General features: G+C 30.1%; 2 protein-coding genes across 2 annotated transcripts; one reads left to right on the top strand and one right to left on the bottom strand.

Moving 5' to 3' along the window:
• Positions 1–703: 703 nt before the first annotated feature.
• Positions 704–3,907, top strand: LOC140176797 (uncharacterized). Its single transcript, XM_072208347.1, has 3 exons — positions 704–1,024; positions 1,153–1,231; positions 3,630–3,907. Exons 1-3 carry the CDS (start codon positions 704–706, stop codon positions 3,905–3,907), a joined length of 678 nt encoding a protein of 225 aa, XP_072064448.1.
• A 4,796-nt stretch (positions 3,908–8,703) lies between these two features.
• Positions 8,704–12,074, bottom strand: LOC112727746 (uncharacterized). Its single transcript, XM_072209522.1, has 3 exons — positions 11,913–12,074; positions 10,451–11,791; positions 8,704–9,223 (listed from the first exon to the last, which is right to left on the bottom strand). Exons 2-3 carry the CDS (start codon positions 10,799–10,801, stop codon positions 8,933–8,935), a joined length of 642 nt encoding a protein of 213 aa, XP_072065623.1. The 5' UTR covers positions 10,802–11,791; positions 11,913–12,074; the 3' UTR covers positions 8,704–8,932.
• Positions 12,075–16,593: the final 4,519 nt, after the last annotated feature.

A 16,593-nucleotide genomic window follows, 5' to 3' on the forward strand; every position in this document is an offset into this window, starting at 1 on the left:
ATCTTCGACCCTATAACAATCACAAGCTTGTGTTCAGATCTGAACCAACAGTATTTCTTGGTTATGGTATGTAGTATAAAGGATTTAGGTATTTACTTCCCTCTGGAAAAATAAGTATCACCAAGCAATGTGTTATTGATGAATCCACCTTCCCTTTCCAAACTGTGTCTTCAAATCTGCCCTCACCCTCATCTACTGACCATCACCAACCACCTTTTCTTCCTATACACCATCAATTTCACCCTCGTCATAACCCTTAATTCTCCATCCCCTTACTCAAACACAACATTACATATTACTCCATCTTATTCTACCATGACGATGTCAACCCAACCTCCTTTAGACACTTACCGAATTTCTAAAACCACCACAACCAGTGAACTCTCATCCCATGACCACACGATCCAAAGCCAGCATCTTCAAACCTAAGGCCTTCAACACATCTCTGGTCCTAAAGATAGTCAAACAAGAATTAGCCACACCTCATTAGAAACATGCCATTGATAAGGAATATGCTGCTCTCATGCGCAATAATACTTGAACTTTAGTCAAATGTCCACCCGATAAGAATGTGATAGGCTGTAAGTAGGTGTTTCGAGCTAAATTCAATGTTGATGGCTCCCTCCAGAAGTACAAGGCGTGTTTGGTCACTCAAGGTCTCCATCAATGACCTGGTTGTGACTTTAAAGAGACATTTACCCCGATGGTCAAACCTGCTTCCATCCATATGGTGCTAAGCATTGTAGTGTCGAATGGCTGGCAGCTAAGACAGGTCAATGTTAACAATGCCTTCCTCAATGGTGAACTTGAGGAAGATGTGTACATGGTGCAGCTAAAGGGCTATGAATCTGGGGACAGGTCTATGGTTTGCAAGCTTGCCAAGGCCTTATATGGGCTAAAACCAGTCCCAAGAGCATGCTACACTAAGTTGCATGGTGTGTTTCGCTATCTTGGATTCCAACCAACAAAATCAGATGTTTCCTTATTTTCCAGATTTGATGGTTCAAAAAATTTGTTTGCTTTGGTCTATGTAGACGATATCACATACATACAGGGAGCTCTCCCACTCTAATTTCTCGCAGGGTTCATCAATTAAATCAGAATTTTGCTCTTAAGAATATGGGTGCTCTCTATTATTTTCTTGGTATTCAGGTTAATTCAAATGGTTCAGTTGGTATTGCATTGATTCAAACCAAATACATCCAAGAGATACTCAAGAATGCAAACATGGGTGAGTGCAAAGGGTGATTTACTCCCTTGGCATCCGATACCAAGCTATCCAGCCAAGAAGGATCTCCATTTTTTTATCCTAGTCTATATAGAACAATTGTGGGTAATCTTCAATATGTCACAGTAACACGTCTAGAAATTGCCTTTGCGGTGAATCGAGTGTGTCAATTTCTTTATCACCCATTGGACTCGCATTGGAAAGTAGTGAAGTGAATACTTCGCTACCTTTGTGCTACATCCTCTCATGGTCTTCACATCTCACCTACATCTGATTGTAAGCTTACTTGTTACACAGACAGTGATTGGAGCAATGATTCGAATGATCAGAAGTCCACTATTGACTACTGTATTTTTTTATGGTTCAAATTTGGTGTCTTGGTTCTCATGAAAGCAACATGTAGTGTCACGCTCCAGCACAAAGGCAGAGTATCGTAGGATCGCAGCCAAGGTTTTGAAAATCAAACCGGTCATCAAACCCCTCTAGACACTGGTTCATTTGTTTAGTGGTCTAAACGATTCAACTGTGGTCCAACCGAAAAAATTGTTTTATATTAAAATAATAAATAAATTATAAATAAACACTTTAAAACATAATTATAATCTAATATAAAATTAAAATATCTTCTAAATTTAAAGCACTACATAAAATGTCATCATCCAAAGTTTTAAGATTTTTAGATAAAGTACAACCTTAAATATTTTAATGAACTAAAGCTTTTGCTTTCAAAGTTTGCTATAAGAGAAACGAAAATCCTTTCTTTATTCTATAAATGTTTGCTATGATGACATTGATCAATAAAACAATTACATCCAAAAAATCATACAAAAAAAATCAAACCATTTCCAACTCTAGTTTAAATTTGTCCAAGCAACAAAGAAAAAGAATGAAGGTTTCCTCACCAAAATAAAAGAATGAAGGTTCCTCGAACTAGCAGCGGTACAATCTATATCATTTAACACAAACTAGAAGTTCAGAAACCTTATTCTTCCATAGCTACAGGCTCAAAGCTATCACCACCTAATTCTAACCTGCCACCTAACATGCCAAAAATTTCTAATTAAGAGAGGTGTCTCCATTCTCATAGTAAAATTGTATTCACTTGAGGATACTCAAAACAAATTAGGAAAAGCAAAAGGATTTCACAATAACCCCGAGCTAAACTTGACACTTTAATGCTCCTTTATCATGTTACTCAATAAATCATCAAAGCAGTCACAATCCAAGCACATGTAAATCACAAAACAGCCAAACAAACACAACAAGTCAGCAACACATCACTAATCAATAATCACAATACATTCAAAAACTAAACAATAATTAGTAAATTAAAATCACAACACAAAAACAGCAGCACGGAGCTTTGAAATAATAAATAATCAATAAATCCACTTCAAGAAACTAATCAACTAATTATCCAACAGAATCAACAATACCTCAATTGTAATTTTGGTATCAATCCTGGGGCTAGACAGAAATGTGTTTATGAACCAAGGAGATTTCCACCCTGAAGGTGATTCAAGGCTTCTCCTAAAAGGTGTTCCATTAAAAATAAAACCAAACAAGCAATCAGTCAGAAACAGTGCAATAATTGCCATCAAATAATCAACAAAATCATAACCTAGGTACAATTAAATCACAAAACAAAATAGTAAAACACAACACACAAAATCAGTAAAGAACCAGAGCTAATCACTAGTCAGTAAAGGCAAAGACCGGTCTGCCGACAACAAAAGTAAAGGAGCAAATATAAGCTTTCATCTCAATTGGCTTCGTGTTCGGGAGACATGGGAAAAGCCTCATTTCCGGCAATGATCCTTATCGCAATCAATTATTCAACAATTATTATTACAAAGAAAAATAAATACCTAGAGCTAGAAGTTGGAAGCCTGGAAAAAAGCAAAGCTGGCAGGGACAGTGGCTGGCAAGAGGTAAGACAGTGGCTGACGGGGTAGAAGTGTGGAACAGAGCTGGCGCTATGGGAAGTGGCTGCGTGACGAAAAGTGGCGCTGGTAGTGGTTTCAATTTTCAAAGATCAAACAAAGCTAGCTGCACGACGAAAAGTGGCTACGCGAATAGAGCTGGCTAACGCTGGCTGGACAAAAGTTGCGACGACGGTGGTGGCTGGATGGAGGTTGCAGCAGAAGCTCGAGGTCTAGCCGTCTAGGTGAGTGCTGCTTCGCGTTCTGCTTCCCGTTGTGGAGACTGGAGAGGAGAGGGGTAATGGTTAGGAACTTAGGGAGTTAGGGTTCAGCAACCAAAATGCATCCATTTTTGACACAATTCAAAAATCGGCCGGGTCACAGTTCGGTTCGACCGACCAGTTCTCAATCGGCTCGGCAGTCCAACGACGGTTTTCTAATTTGGCGGTTTTGACTTTTGTCTGAACTGTATTTGGCAGCGGTTCACAATTTGACCGGCCAGTTCGAACCAATTTTCAAAACTTTGATCGCAGCACTTATTCCAGAAACTACATGGCTTAAGAACTTGTTGAATGAGCTATGCATGCCTCTTCGCACTCCTCTTCTCATTTACTATGACAAACTTAGGGCACTTATGCTAGCAGCGAATCCTATCCTTCACTCAAAATTGAAGCATTTTGAGATGGACTTGAGTTTTGTTCGAGACAGTGTAGCAAAAGGCAAGGTTGCGGTTCGTCATATTCGAGGCACGGTTTAAATAGTAGATATCTTTACCAAATCAGTTTCATCTAAGTTGTTCCATGATTTCAGTCACAAACTCAGGATTGGAGAGTGTCGGGTCCTGAGGTTGAGGAGGTGATAATAGTAAGAAGTAATTAGAGTTATAGTGGTTATACTAGCTAGTCTGCTAAGTGTAATTATAAGTGGTTAGAGTTTGTTATAACTGTGTCACCTAGGACAAGTTAGTTAGACTAATCCTTAGCTTGTCTATAAATACAGTGTAATAAGTCTCTCTCTGCGATTGGTTCAATAATTACAAATTAAAATCTTCTACACTCTTCTCAAACTTTCTTTTGTCTCTCAAACTCTCTTCTCCCTCCTTAAGCTCATGCTTAATACCTTTTAGTAGCAAAAACATCATTGCCACCGTTATTTTGGAGTTTAGTCACAGTTTTTTTTGTGACTAAACTTCTTATTTTTTGTAGTAGGTATTACTATATATTGTAATCTTTCATATATATATTTTGTATTCTGCATGTTTCAACTTTTAACAGACTAAATAACTTTGCTTTTGCTTTTTTAATTTTTGGGTTATTTATTATTTAATTCTGTGGGATAGTTAACCCTTAATACTTTGCTACTTCTTTTGGATTTCTAAATTTCTTATTTAGAATAATAAATTTTGCAAACTAGAAGCCATTGGTCAATATTGCCTCCCTGTTATGTTCTTTTTGAAATAGATATTAATTGTACTACCTAAAATTTCTTTTTGAAATAAAACGGATTTTATGTCGAAGATTAATACATAATGTCCGTTGACAAATAAATTGTAAAATTATTTTAATAATAATATAAAACAAAAACACCCCTAATCTCATGTATATTTGAAAAAATTGAAAGTTCAATTTGATCTGAGTCCCAATTTCTTCAAATTGAATCCGAGATTAAACTAATCGGATAAAATTCAAATCAATATCAAACTGCAATAGAATTGGTTTACATGTATTTTTCTAATCTTAAAGATGAATATTATTAAATCTTAAAGATGAATAGTTTTTATTATTAAATCTCAAAAACACCGTTCTGTTTTCCATTTTTATCTGTAATATTATTAAATCTTAAAGATGAATAATTTTTATTTTTCTAATTATATTCGTAGAAGATTGTATTAAAATCTTATTTTTAAAATTATTTTTAAAATATATATTTAATATTTAATTATTTTATCATATTTTTAATATGTTTAGGAGATATTTTGTTATTTTTATTTTTAAGTCTTTGTGACTGTTAAAATTTTTTTTTTTTAGATATTTTGGTGGTTTGCCCGAAAATATAATTATCATGGTGTAATTTGTAGGCACTGATGTTTAATCTTATGTTTAGTTAACACTAGTAATTTTATCCGTAATAATGTTACGGGAATATAAATCTTTTAAAATTATGTCAATTTTGTTATAATATTATAGATTATGGCACAAAAAATTTATAGAATCAAATTACGTTCACAAAAATGTCGTAGGAGATACCCATCAACTAAAAAGACCAATCTCTATCATAGTTATCAATTTCGAACTGGACCGTCCGGTTCAATAGAAAAATCGATGAATCGAACTTTAAACCAATCCGAATAACTTTTTTAACCGTTTCTACAATTGACCCGTTAAAAATCGGTTTGACTCGCCTTAAATCGGACAACTCAATTCGAACCGGACATATTTGACCGACGGGTCAATGTCCTGGGCACCTCCATGATGCATAAGCAGGGATTGATCTTCCACTAGGGCAACTTGTCCTTTACTATTAATAGGATAAATAATTATATATATTATAAAAGCAACGCCAAGCACTTATTAAGTTAGGACTAATAATTATATATATTATACTAAAAGTAATTATATTTAAATTAAAGCAATACAATTTAAAAAATATAAAATGTTATTTTTATTTTTTCATAATAATATTGTATTTGTTTATTTAATACTTAATTTTGATATTCTAATAATATAAGATATTTTACATAATTATCAATCACCTCTGTTCTTTTGAATAACTATTTCATGCTGTTAATATAAAAATTATTTTTGCTGACGTAGCGTTACATAATTAAATCTAATGCATCAAAATTTTAATTTTATTATAATTGTATATATTTATTTAATTATTACCGGGTCAAACGGTTCGACCAGTGACCCACCAGTTGAACCATTAACCCAGTGACCTAGTAACTTAACCGGGTCGATCGCTGGTTCGGTTATGATAATTATGGTCTCTATAGATAAAAAAATCAAATAATAAGATTTTTAGTTATTATTTCATATGAAAGTTTAATTTTTTTTACTAATAATTAATTTTAACATTTATTATCTAAAATTTAAAAGAATTTAATGTGTATATTTTTACATTTGATTAGGTGTTAAGTCCGTTGCACAAATAGAAATAATTAATTTATATGCTTACTATTTAAAAATAATATTTTTTTCTCTCTATGTATATAAAAATATAATTAGATATTAGCATAAAAAAATTATATTGATAGTTATAAATTAACTCAAAATTAATTTCATTTGAACAATTGAATTTTGATTCTAACTTTTAATTATAATATTAATATTCTTTTTAAATTATATGTAATAAATATTTGAAGGAAGAGAAGTGAAAATATAAATTAAAAAGATAAGTAGTAAAAATTTAAAATTAAATAAAAAATATACATATAATAATAATATTTTTAATAAAATTAACAAAATAAAATTAACATATAAAATATTCTCAATTAATTAAAGCCTTGTAATAAAATATTCAATTCCAAAGTGCACATTCTATACGTTCCATTTTTATATATTCATCTTTAATTTCTAAACTAATTTAAAGATTGGTGAAGTAGTTAACTTATTCATCTCTCTGTTTAAATAAGTGTAAAAGATTTAACATTTAAAATTTATTTTATATATACAACAATTATCTGATAGAATTTAGATTTATAACAGATTAATTATTACTTTTTTTATTTTATTATTATTATTTTTTTACTAAAGATAGAAGATTCGAACGCATAACCTCTTAATTCAGTATGAAGAGACTATCCTATTTGAGTTATAACTCATGAGCGTGTCAAAAATTATTGTGAAAAATAAAAAAAAAAAACTTTAGTTTTCACAAGCATAGCTCTCCAGCTAAGACTTTAATTTCCACAAAAATCTTTAATTTTCATGTAGAAAAATGTAACCAAGTACTCATTGTTACAATTAATCCGCCAAAGACTTGGACTGAGTGTACTAGTAGAGCTTGTGGTAAGAGACGCCGACGGTAGTATGAGTAGTCGAATTGATTTTTCTTTTTTCTCTCTTAGAAATTTCGTTAATCAACCACCCTGCAAAAAAGCTGATATCATTATTGATACTTAATTATAGTCAATTTATCTTTTTTGAATTTCCATGTAAACCATGAATAGTCTTGAAAAAAAATGTTTGCATTATATTTTGTACACATCTTTTTTTTTTTGTATATTTTCTGTATTTATCAAAAACAAATATTTTATATTTTATACTTTTCATGAATAATTCTTTAATACTAGAAGTGAGGGATGTTCAATAAAAATGTACACAAAATTAAAGTATAGTACATTTTTATTTGTGTCTTATCTTGTAGTACTTTATGATGCACGGATACTAACATAAACACGGGACATGCGAACACAAGAATTTTAAAATTTTATAAGATATGGGGACACGGTATATATATAACATATAAAGTATTTTTTAGATACATTACAATGAATTTTTGATATTTTATTGGTATTAAAATATAAAATATTTTTTTAACTTTTTTAATGTCTTCTCATAACTATAGAAAAGTATTTAAAATATTTTTTGTTTTAATAAATAATAATATATATTATTTCTAAATTCATTTCAAGAATACATGTTAAAACACGGTTGGACATGCGTGTCGAACGAATATCGATGAGTGTTGTTTCCAAAATGTGTCCGACACGGATTTGTTTTCAAAATGTGTCCGACACGCGGATACAACTCAACGAAGTGTCCGTGCTTCATAGGTAATATTGCTCAAAACCAAGTAGTACCCCATTTGATTATATTAGGCTTTTGAATTGGATTGGTTTGGAGTTTAAATTAGAATTTTGAATAAAGATAAAATTAAAAAAAAAATTGACTAATTATTGATTATCAATTTAGTAGTAGAATTAAAATTTATAAAATTGAAACATTAAATATTAAAGATAATTTTAAAAAATTTTAAAATATTAAAAACAAAAGTTATATTTTGCCCAACAATGATATCATTGAGATTTACTTGTTCATTAGTAAAAAACTCGAAATTCCAGCGATGTTTACTTATTAATTAGTACTTTTAAATAATGCATCACCATATTGTCACATACATCTTATCTATCTTTCATGGTCCTCCATGTTTTTTGTTCAAGGTCCACACCCTGCAAATGACATTGCAAATGCCATAGGTATTTATAGCAAGGAACATTCAACAAATCAGAAGTGCAATATATCACAGTGCTGATACCCCTAAAACACAAGTGAGCTTGTCACAAGTGAGTCTGAACTCCTGAAAGACTGAAACTGCTCTCAAAGAACTTGTTCTTATAGCCAGCTCAAACAACCTATACTTGTAGATTGAAGCCTGACCTTCAGTGAGATATATAGCATTAGACCGAATGGTTTGTTTGTTTCTTTTTTCCTTCTAATCTTACACTACACTCACCATCGGTTTCTAATTCCACTCTGGATGAGAGGCCAACATATCCTCTATGACCAAGCCTCAATTGCGTATGGATTGAATGTTTAAACTGACAAGATCTAGCCGATAAAAGTTTACAATAAATCTCATTATACAATAATTTTCAATATACATGGTGGTTGATGGTAGGATAACTAATTTCATAGACTTGAACTTCTCAAGAGGCTGAAGACATTGCTTAAAATGCTTTGATAATATACAAGCTTATGAGCATTTATTAATATTGAAATTATGTTTCTAAGAGTAGAAAAAATACCCTGCTGCAACAAATAAAGATGTTTGTTTCACCTCAACCACCACTAATTGGAGGTATTATGGCCAACTCATCTTTGTCTTGAACAACTGTTGTGTCTGCTGCATACTCCTCGTTCAGCGCCAAAACCATGCACCCTTGAATCTCTTCCAAGCTCGGAAACCCTACAAGAAGTTTCTTCAAACAATCTTGAGTGGTGCTTCCAGATGAAACCTCAAGTGGCATCTCACTCAAGCCAGTAATGTCTCGTGCTCTTGCAAAAAACAATACTTTTATCTTCACCAAGGAAGATTCTTTCTTGGTGTCTCCATTCATCGTATCCGCTTCCTTCAAACAAGCAGCAACTGGAGACAAATCAGTACATGTAGGTGAATTCATACAAGTGATTTTGTGGTACTTCAAACAAGGAATAATTATATAGGATCCAAAATACCATATATATAGGTTTCATAATTTTAACTTTTGAGTCTAATTTTGCCCACAAAACACATCTAGAAATGGATTTGAGTATGGTAATATAAAATTGTAAGCAAAAGTGGAACTTATGATCTCCTCCCATAGAGGCAAATGAAGTTGGTGAGCCATATGATGGGCAACTATCTCCTGCGGATTGAGAAAATAATAAATTTGTAGAGAAAAACATATTGCATAAAGATCAAAATCGACGTAAGATTCTAAATATACTATGGAAGTTCTATTTCTTCATTTTAAGCACACAAGAGAGGCTGAATGGCAGTCCGTCCTAAATAGGATCAGACCAAAGAGTACTATAAAATTCTCTAACATATTGACCTACTCTCGTGTAATTTTATGCTCCTACAGGCCTCTTTATGTTTTCGTGCTCCTTGTCCATGTCTATATAGATAGTAAAGATAGTTAAATTATGTGGGATTAGAGGGTCAAACATAACAGTCCAACATTACTAATCACCAATCAGATGAGTAGGAAATAAAAATGTAACATGAACAATTAAGACATCTAATAAACTTCATGAGCATCAAGATCAATCTCAATGTCCTAAACTAATTTGCAAATTAAAAAGAATCAGTTTGTTTCATAGTTTTTTATTGCGGCTGGCGGCTCATGGCAAAGAGCCAAAATCCACCATAGTATTATGGCAAATGGAGTAAAAAACAAAATGTATATTCAAAAAACTAACATGCAGAAAAACTGCACATGTAATAGATTATAAAATCTAAGCAACACAAGCAACTTTTTCAGTAAATTCAGCAGCAAATAGACACAACATTAAGTCTTAACACGCCAAAGACAAAGACAGAGAATTTAAATGTCAACCATGACATAGCCAAATACTAAAAAACACAAAAGAAACACCAAAGACATTGTCTTGAAGGGGCTGTTAGTTGTCTTGAAGTATACATAGTGAGTAGTTACTTATGTAAAATTGTAAATCAAAATAAAGGATATAAAAAGTGAGGTTCAGAACTTCAGACTAAGAGAGGGAATGGAAGAGAGGAATAAACCACAAAAAAAAGGGTTAGCAGAACAGAGTCTCGAAAAGAGAGTGAAAGAAGAGTTGGAAAAGGAAACCACCTGGAATGGAGGAGGGCTAACCCGCAGCGGCGATGATAATGCGTCGGCACCACCAGCAGCAGAGAAAATGCGAGAGAGAGAGAGAGAGAGAGAGAGATTTGGGGTTGGTGAGGGAGAAAAGGGGTAAAGCTGCCTGAAGCTTCCTAAGAAGGTAAGATCTTTCTCTAATTTAGATATTAGGTTTTCTAAATTACCAAAATAACCCTCGAATGCAGAAAATTTTCCAACAAACCCGCCATTTTCTCCATTCAGGTTGTGGACTACCATGGTATTGCCACAATTGTAGCTGCTGTGATTCCCACAATGCAGCGACCCGCATATGGCGGGCGGGGCCAAAACCAGCCATGCCATTTCACCATGGCCGCTGTTTTAAAACACTGGTTTGTTTATAATCCAACAAGCTCAGCTAACTATAATCCAAACTCTATTTAAAAGGGAAGGTGCAGTGGGACTTAATTAAGCTTAAGTGGCTTAAGCCTAAATAATAAAATCTCTACAATTCAAAGGCAATATGCCAAACTTGTTTCAGAGACTAAACAAGTAATGGCAATAGTATTAGACTGTGAAAGTCGCCAATAGTAATACCAAAAGAAGTTATCATCTTCAGTAGATGAACTAATCACATATGTTTGGCAACATTGTGCTACATTTATAGAAGGACGACAAAGCAAATCAACAGGATAAGCTTGGACACATGAAGAACGAACTAGATGAATATTACTGTAGTAAAATATCCCTCACTGGAAGCTTTACTAGCCGAAATTCATATAATTTAAACCACCTAAAACCTGTGAATGGCATAGCCAAAAGCACAAAACTTCAAATTCCCTAGTGCTAAGTGATTCCATTGCTATCTTTGTCAAGAATGAAACAATAATTTCCAAGCAAAAATTTTCTGGCCCTTCCACGCAGAACAAAATTTATGTAGAAAATCTTGTAACAATACCATGGCCAAATACTAATTTTACACTGTGTCCCAAAATTTGTGTTAAGGAGAAGTTATATAGAGCATGGTCATACAAAATATTATAAACACTTATCATTCCTCTATATTATAAACATTTACCATTCTAATCCCTCTTTCCATCAATAAACTCATTAATCCTCTTTACTAGTTAATCAAAAGGAAATAGTTATATGGATCCATGAAGAGGCCAATGACAATAAAACAGAACATAGGAGACACGGTTAACCTGAATCAACTCAACTATCATTAACATGAACAAAAACTGCTTGCTAATTAATCCAAAACAACTAACAACAACAGTCATCGATTGCAAAAATCACTGTTCAACGCAAGTAGCAACAAGTGTAGAATTCACCCGCTCAGCATCAATAAACCTAGATAATTGAGATAACGAATCAAATGAATTTAAAATAAATAACTATTCTGTTAACAATACAATTGTAGCATAATAATAAAAAATAAATAAGTAAATAAATAAAAGTAAGCAGTGCACACCTTGCAGCGAACCGAAGGCGGTGGCGTGAAGACTCAGCTCGTCACGGAACACGGCTGAGAGATGGATGAGAGACGAGAACTCCGGTGAGATAGAGGAGCAGTGGTCAGTGGAAGAGACGACGATTATTTTTTCCCCGGTCAGAAAGAGAGAAATAGTGGGACTCTTTTCTTTCAGGTAGCAGGCCTTATTTGGATAGAGTTAAATAAACACCCGTACAGGCCTGAAAGTTTTTTTTTTTTTTAATAATATTTCTTAACTCGACCGATCAAAAACTTCAATGCTTATCATTTTCAGATCGATTTTGGATCAAATTTTGGGCAGACTTGGCTTGGCCTGAAGTTACGTTTTATAGTTAAAATATATATTTTATGTTAAAATTGATAACAAAATGTTATATTCTTATACTTCCATTAATATTTTTTTATGTATAGTATTGTTTTTTATTTAATATAATATAATTTATTTTAGTATAAATGTTATACAATATTTGTTAAATTTTATTATTTTATTATATAAAATTTTACAAAATTTTATATACTAATTATCCATAGAATTGATCTGATTTAACCTATATTTTTGGGGATTCATTTAAGGTCAGATTCAAATTATTAAATTAGGCCCAATAAAATATTAGTGTCAGATTCACGTCTATTTAAATCTGCCCCAACCCATATACACCCTCCCTATAGGTCTTTATCACATCAACAAATAATAAAGGAATGGTGAATTCTATTATGTAGAAGAGAGATTTTTTTTATATGTGTAAAAATTTATTGTCTTTTTCTTAGTAGAATAAGTATCTAAAAAGAGAGTACAATTAAAGTTATAGTAGAAGACAAAAATTGATTTTGATGCAGAGTGTGGACCCATTATAGTAGATAAATTAAAATATTTAATAATATAAAATTAATTAGTTATTAATTATAAATGATAATAATGGGTTAATTTTTGTTTTTTTTAATAGATTTAAGTTTTTGGGCCAAGTCAATTTTTTTTGAATTTGGGTCTTAATTAAATTTTTTTAATAAAAAACAAAAATAATAAACATAATATCTTATGGATTTGGAGGTTATTTGAATTTTTTTTTGTTTGGGTCTTAATTGATTTTTTTTTTGTGTAAATATAGATGTTGATTGATTTTTTTTATGAAAAGTGGACAATTTTTTTATCATGAAAGATGTATTTTTGTGTTCTTGAAAATATTAATTTAGTCTTATTTTCACATGTTATTTTTATTTTAATATTCTCAACAATCTTATTCTTAATAATATTTTAGACTATAATCATTCATTAATTATGGTTTAATTATTAGTTATATGGTTAATTTTTGTAGCAGGATAAATAATATGCAGGATAAATAATTATAAAAAAATTATAATAGTACACAAAAATAAAATGCTTTAACATTTAGAATTTAATTTTGGTTCGTTTAGAGTTTATTTTGATGATAATATTTTTTGTACGTGATAAAAATTTGTGTATTGTAACATTTTTTTAAACAAAAATATCTACCAAAATCATTTAATTTAATTTATATTACTTTTTACATATGTATAAATATTTTATATTTTTAATTATTAGTATAAATATATCTATCTACATATTATTAAGTGATCACTTACATGTTAATATATACATAGTTTAGCCACCTATACTATACTTTTTAATTGATGCCTAATTTTGTTTGATTTATTTTTGCTAATAATTTTTAAATTATTATAATTATTTTACTTTTATCTTTTTAAATCTAAAATAAACCATTTAATTTTTTTTGACAAATTGACCAAAAATTTTAGACACCACAACAAATATCTACATAATTATATATAATAAAATACTCAAATATTTATACATTATTAAATTAACCTTAAATGTATCGAATATAAATTATTAATTAAACCATATCTTGTTTTATTAATTCAAGCGCCTCTTGCCGAACGAGAATCATTTTCAATATTTCTTCGTCAACAATACTCAACATGTTATTATCATTATAATTTATCACGTCCCAACAACAATCCTCCGTCAACGCAAAAATAAAATTTTGACAAGTAATAAAGCATACCTATCATCAAAGATTAACTGCTTTAAATTTAACTAACACACAAAAAATTAAATTCTAAATTTAAATAACCATTCTAACCAATAAAACAATAATTTTTTACAAATTCAGTTATTCACCGTATTTTTATTTTAAAAATAATTTACCAGCAAGTAAAAATTTAAATAACAATTACTTAAATATTTTTGTTCACATTAACCATTAACCTACACATAAATGAATTAACAACTAAATTAACATTATTAAGTATAAAAAAATCTAGTCATCAACACTGTATCTAATTTTTAAATTTTATCGAAAATGTGAATCTAAACACTAAATCCTTATCATTAAATAGTAAAATACTTAGCAATCCAATTTTAAAATGAAAAACTTAAACCATCTAATTTTAATCTCTAAACAATAAACCACAAACCCTGATTTCTTAATCATGAAACTTAAACTATCCAATCCTGAGCTCTAAACCGTCAAACCCTAAATTCTAAACAATATATTTCTAAATTCTAAATTCTAATAAAGCTTTTTACACTAAAACCTAATCCCTAAAGCATCTTACACTAAATCCTAAATCAAGTAACAATAAATTTGAATAACTAAACCATTTTATTCACAAGTTTAAAAATAATGAAACAACAAAAACAATTTAAATGGATTTTAATCCAATTTTAATATGTTAGACTTTATTTAAATATTATGAATGTAAAGTAAATAATTATTTTTTAAAAATCTTTTATAAGACTCATTTTTAAAAGGATTCATTTTTATAACAATACTTATCATTTCATAATTTTAAAACAAATTAAATATAAAAAGAAAGAGTAATAAAAGAAATAGGCAAGTAGCAATAAAATTCACCTAAATAAATCATGAAGGAATGATATCATATCATATCCGATAATAGATAATACTCTAGTTAATCTCTATATTAACTAATTGAATGTATAAAAATGGTAACATTCATTTTAAGGATAAATCACATAAATAAACGGAATGAGTTTTAAATTTACATGAATGTCCTAAATGCAAACTGATTATATGAATGTTTCAATTACATATGATTCGAATTAGTAGGTGTACTAGTAAATCGAATTCATTAGAATCAGTTTACTATGAAAAAACATTTTAGTGAAGACTATTTCATGTAAATCGAATCTATTAGATTTAATTTAAAACCTATAAAAATCCAATAGCTTCGATTTAATAGGAGCAACTTCCATGGAGATAAATCGAAACTATAAAAATCGAATCACACTCAAGGTAGATCAAATTCATAGGTTTCGATTTAATGGTTTTGACAAAAGCATTTTATTCTTGTGCACTATTATAATTTTGGATAAAGTATTAAATTGGTCCCCTATGTTTGAGCGTATTTCTGTTTTGGTCCTTAAGGTTTAAAGTGTTCTATTTGAATCCCAAAAAGTTTCATTTAGCATCAATTTAGTCCCACAGTGAGGTCAAAATTAAATAATTAACAAAATGTCCTACATAACAATAGTATAAGAACAAAATCGATAATATGGAGAACAAGTACAAGCTCTAGAAGTACAAAATCAACCGTTGATACATCAATACATTTATTTATTATTTTCTTTAGTTTTATAGAAAATATTTTATTTATATTATAAAAAATAATAAATAAATGTATTAATATATCCACGGTTGATTTTGTGCCTCTAGAACTTGTACTTGTTCTCTAGATTATCGATTTTGTTTTTGTGCTGTTGTTATGTAGGACATTCCGTTAATTATTTAACTTTGACCTCATTGTGGACTAAATTGATGCTAAATGAAACTTTTTTGGATTCAAATAGAACACTTTAAACCTTAAGAACCAAAACAGAAATACGCCCAAATATAGGGACCAATTTAGTACTTTACCCTATAATTTTTTTATAACGTCCTGCTACAAAAATTTACCATATAACTAATAATAAAATCATAACTAATGAATAATTATAGTCTAAAATATTATTAAGAATAAGATTGTTGAGAGTATTAAAATAAAAATAACATGTGAAAATAAGACTAAACTAATATTTTTAACAACACAAAAATACATCTTTCATGACAAAAAAAAATTGTCCACTTTTCATAAAAAAAAATCAATCAACACTTACATCTACACAGAAAAAATCAATTAAGACCCAAACAAAAAAAATTCAAATAACCCCCAAATCCATAAGATATTATGTTTATTATTTTCGTTTTTCATAAAAAAATCAATTAAGACCCAAATCTAAGAAAAAAATTTGTCTGGCCCAGAAACTTAAATCCATTAAAGAAAAAAAATAAAAACCAGTCCATCATTATCATTCATAATTAATAACTAATCAACTTTAAATTATTAAATATTTTAATTCATTTACTAGCAGTGGGTCCACACCTGTACTAAAATCAGCTTTTGTCTCCCACTATAATTTTAAGGCCCAGTTTGAGTAACTAACTTAATTAAGCTCCTTTTGATAAAATAACTTAAACAATAAATGACTCTGTTAAAAGTAACTTATAAATAAGTTATTTTGTGTTTGAATTTTTAACTCTAAAAGTGCTTATTTTAAAGAAATGTAATGAAAAGTAGAAGTATTATGAGAGAAGTCATTTTTTTTAACTTCTCTATA

Source organism: Arachis hypogaea, chromosome 12, assembly GCF_003086295.3.
Source record: "Arachis hypogaea cultivar Tifrunner chromosome 12, arahy.Tifrunner.gnm2.J5K5, whole genome shotgun sequence".
NCBI classification, from domain to species: domain Eukaryota; kingdom Viridiplantae; phylum Streptophyta; class Magnoliopsida; order Fabales; family Fabaceae; genus Arachis; species Arachis hypogaea.

Excerpts from the sequence above, each read along its gene's own strand:
- LOC140176797 (XM_072208347.1), top strand. The coding sequence starts at position 704 with ATGGTCAAACCTGCTTCCATCCATATGGTGCTAAGCATTGTAGTGTCG. Across the intron at positions 1,025-1,152 it reads CAAAAAATTTGTTTGCTTTG|GTTAATTCAAATGGTTCAGT; the intron begins GTCTATGTAGAC and ends CTTGGTATTCAG. Across the intron at positions 1,232-3,629 it reads ACTCAAGAATGCAAACATGG|CGGTTCACAATTTGACCGGC; the intron begins GTGAGTGCAAAG and ends TGTATTTGGCAG.
- LOC112727746 (XM_072209522.1), bottom strand. The coding sequence starts at position 10,801 with ATGGCATGGCTGGTTTTGGCCCCGCCCGCCATATGCGGGTCGCTGCAT. Across the intron at positions 9,224-10,450 it reads TTAGCCCTCCTCCATTCCAG|GAAGCGGATACGATGAATGG; the intron begins GTGGTTTCCTTT and ends GCTTGTTTGAAG.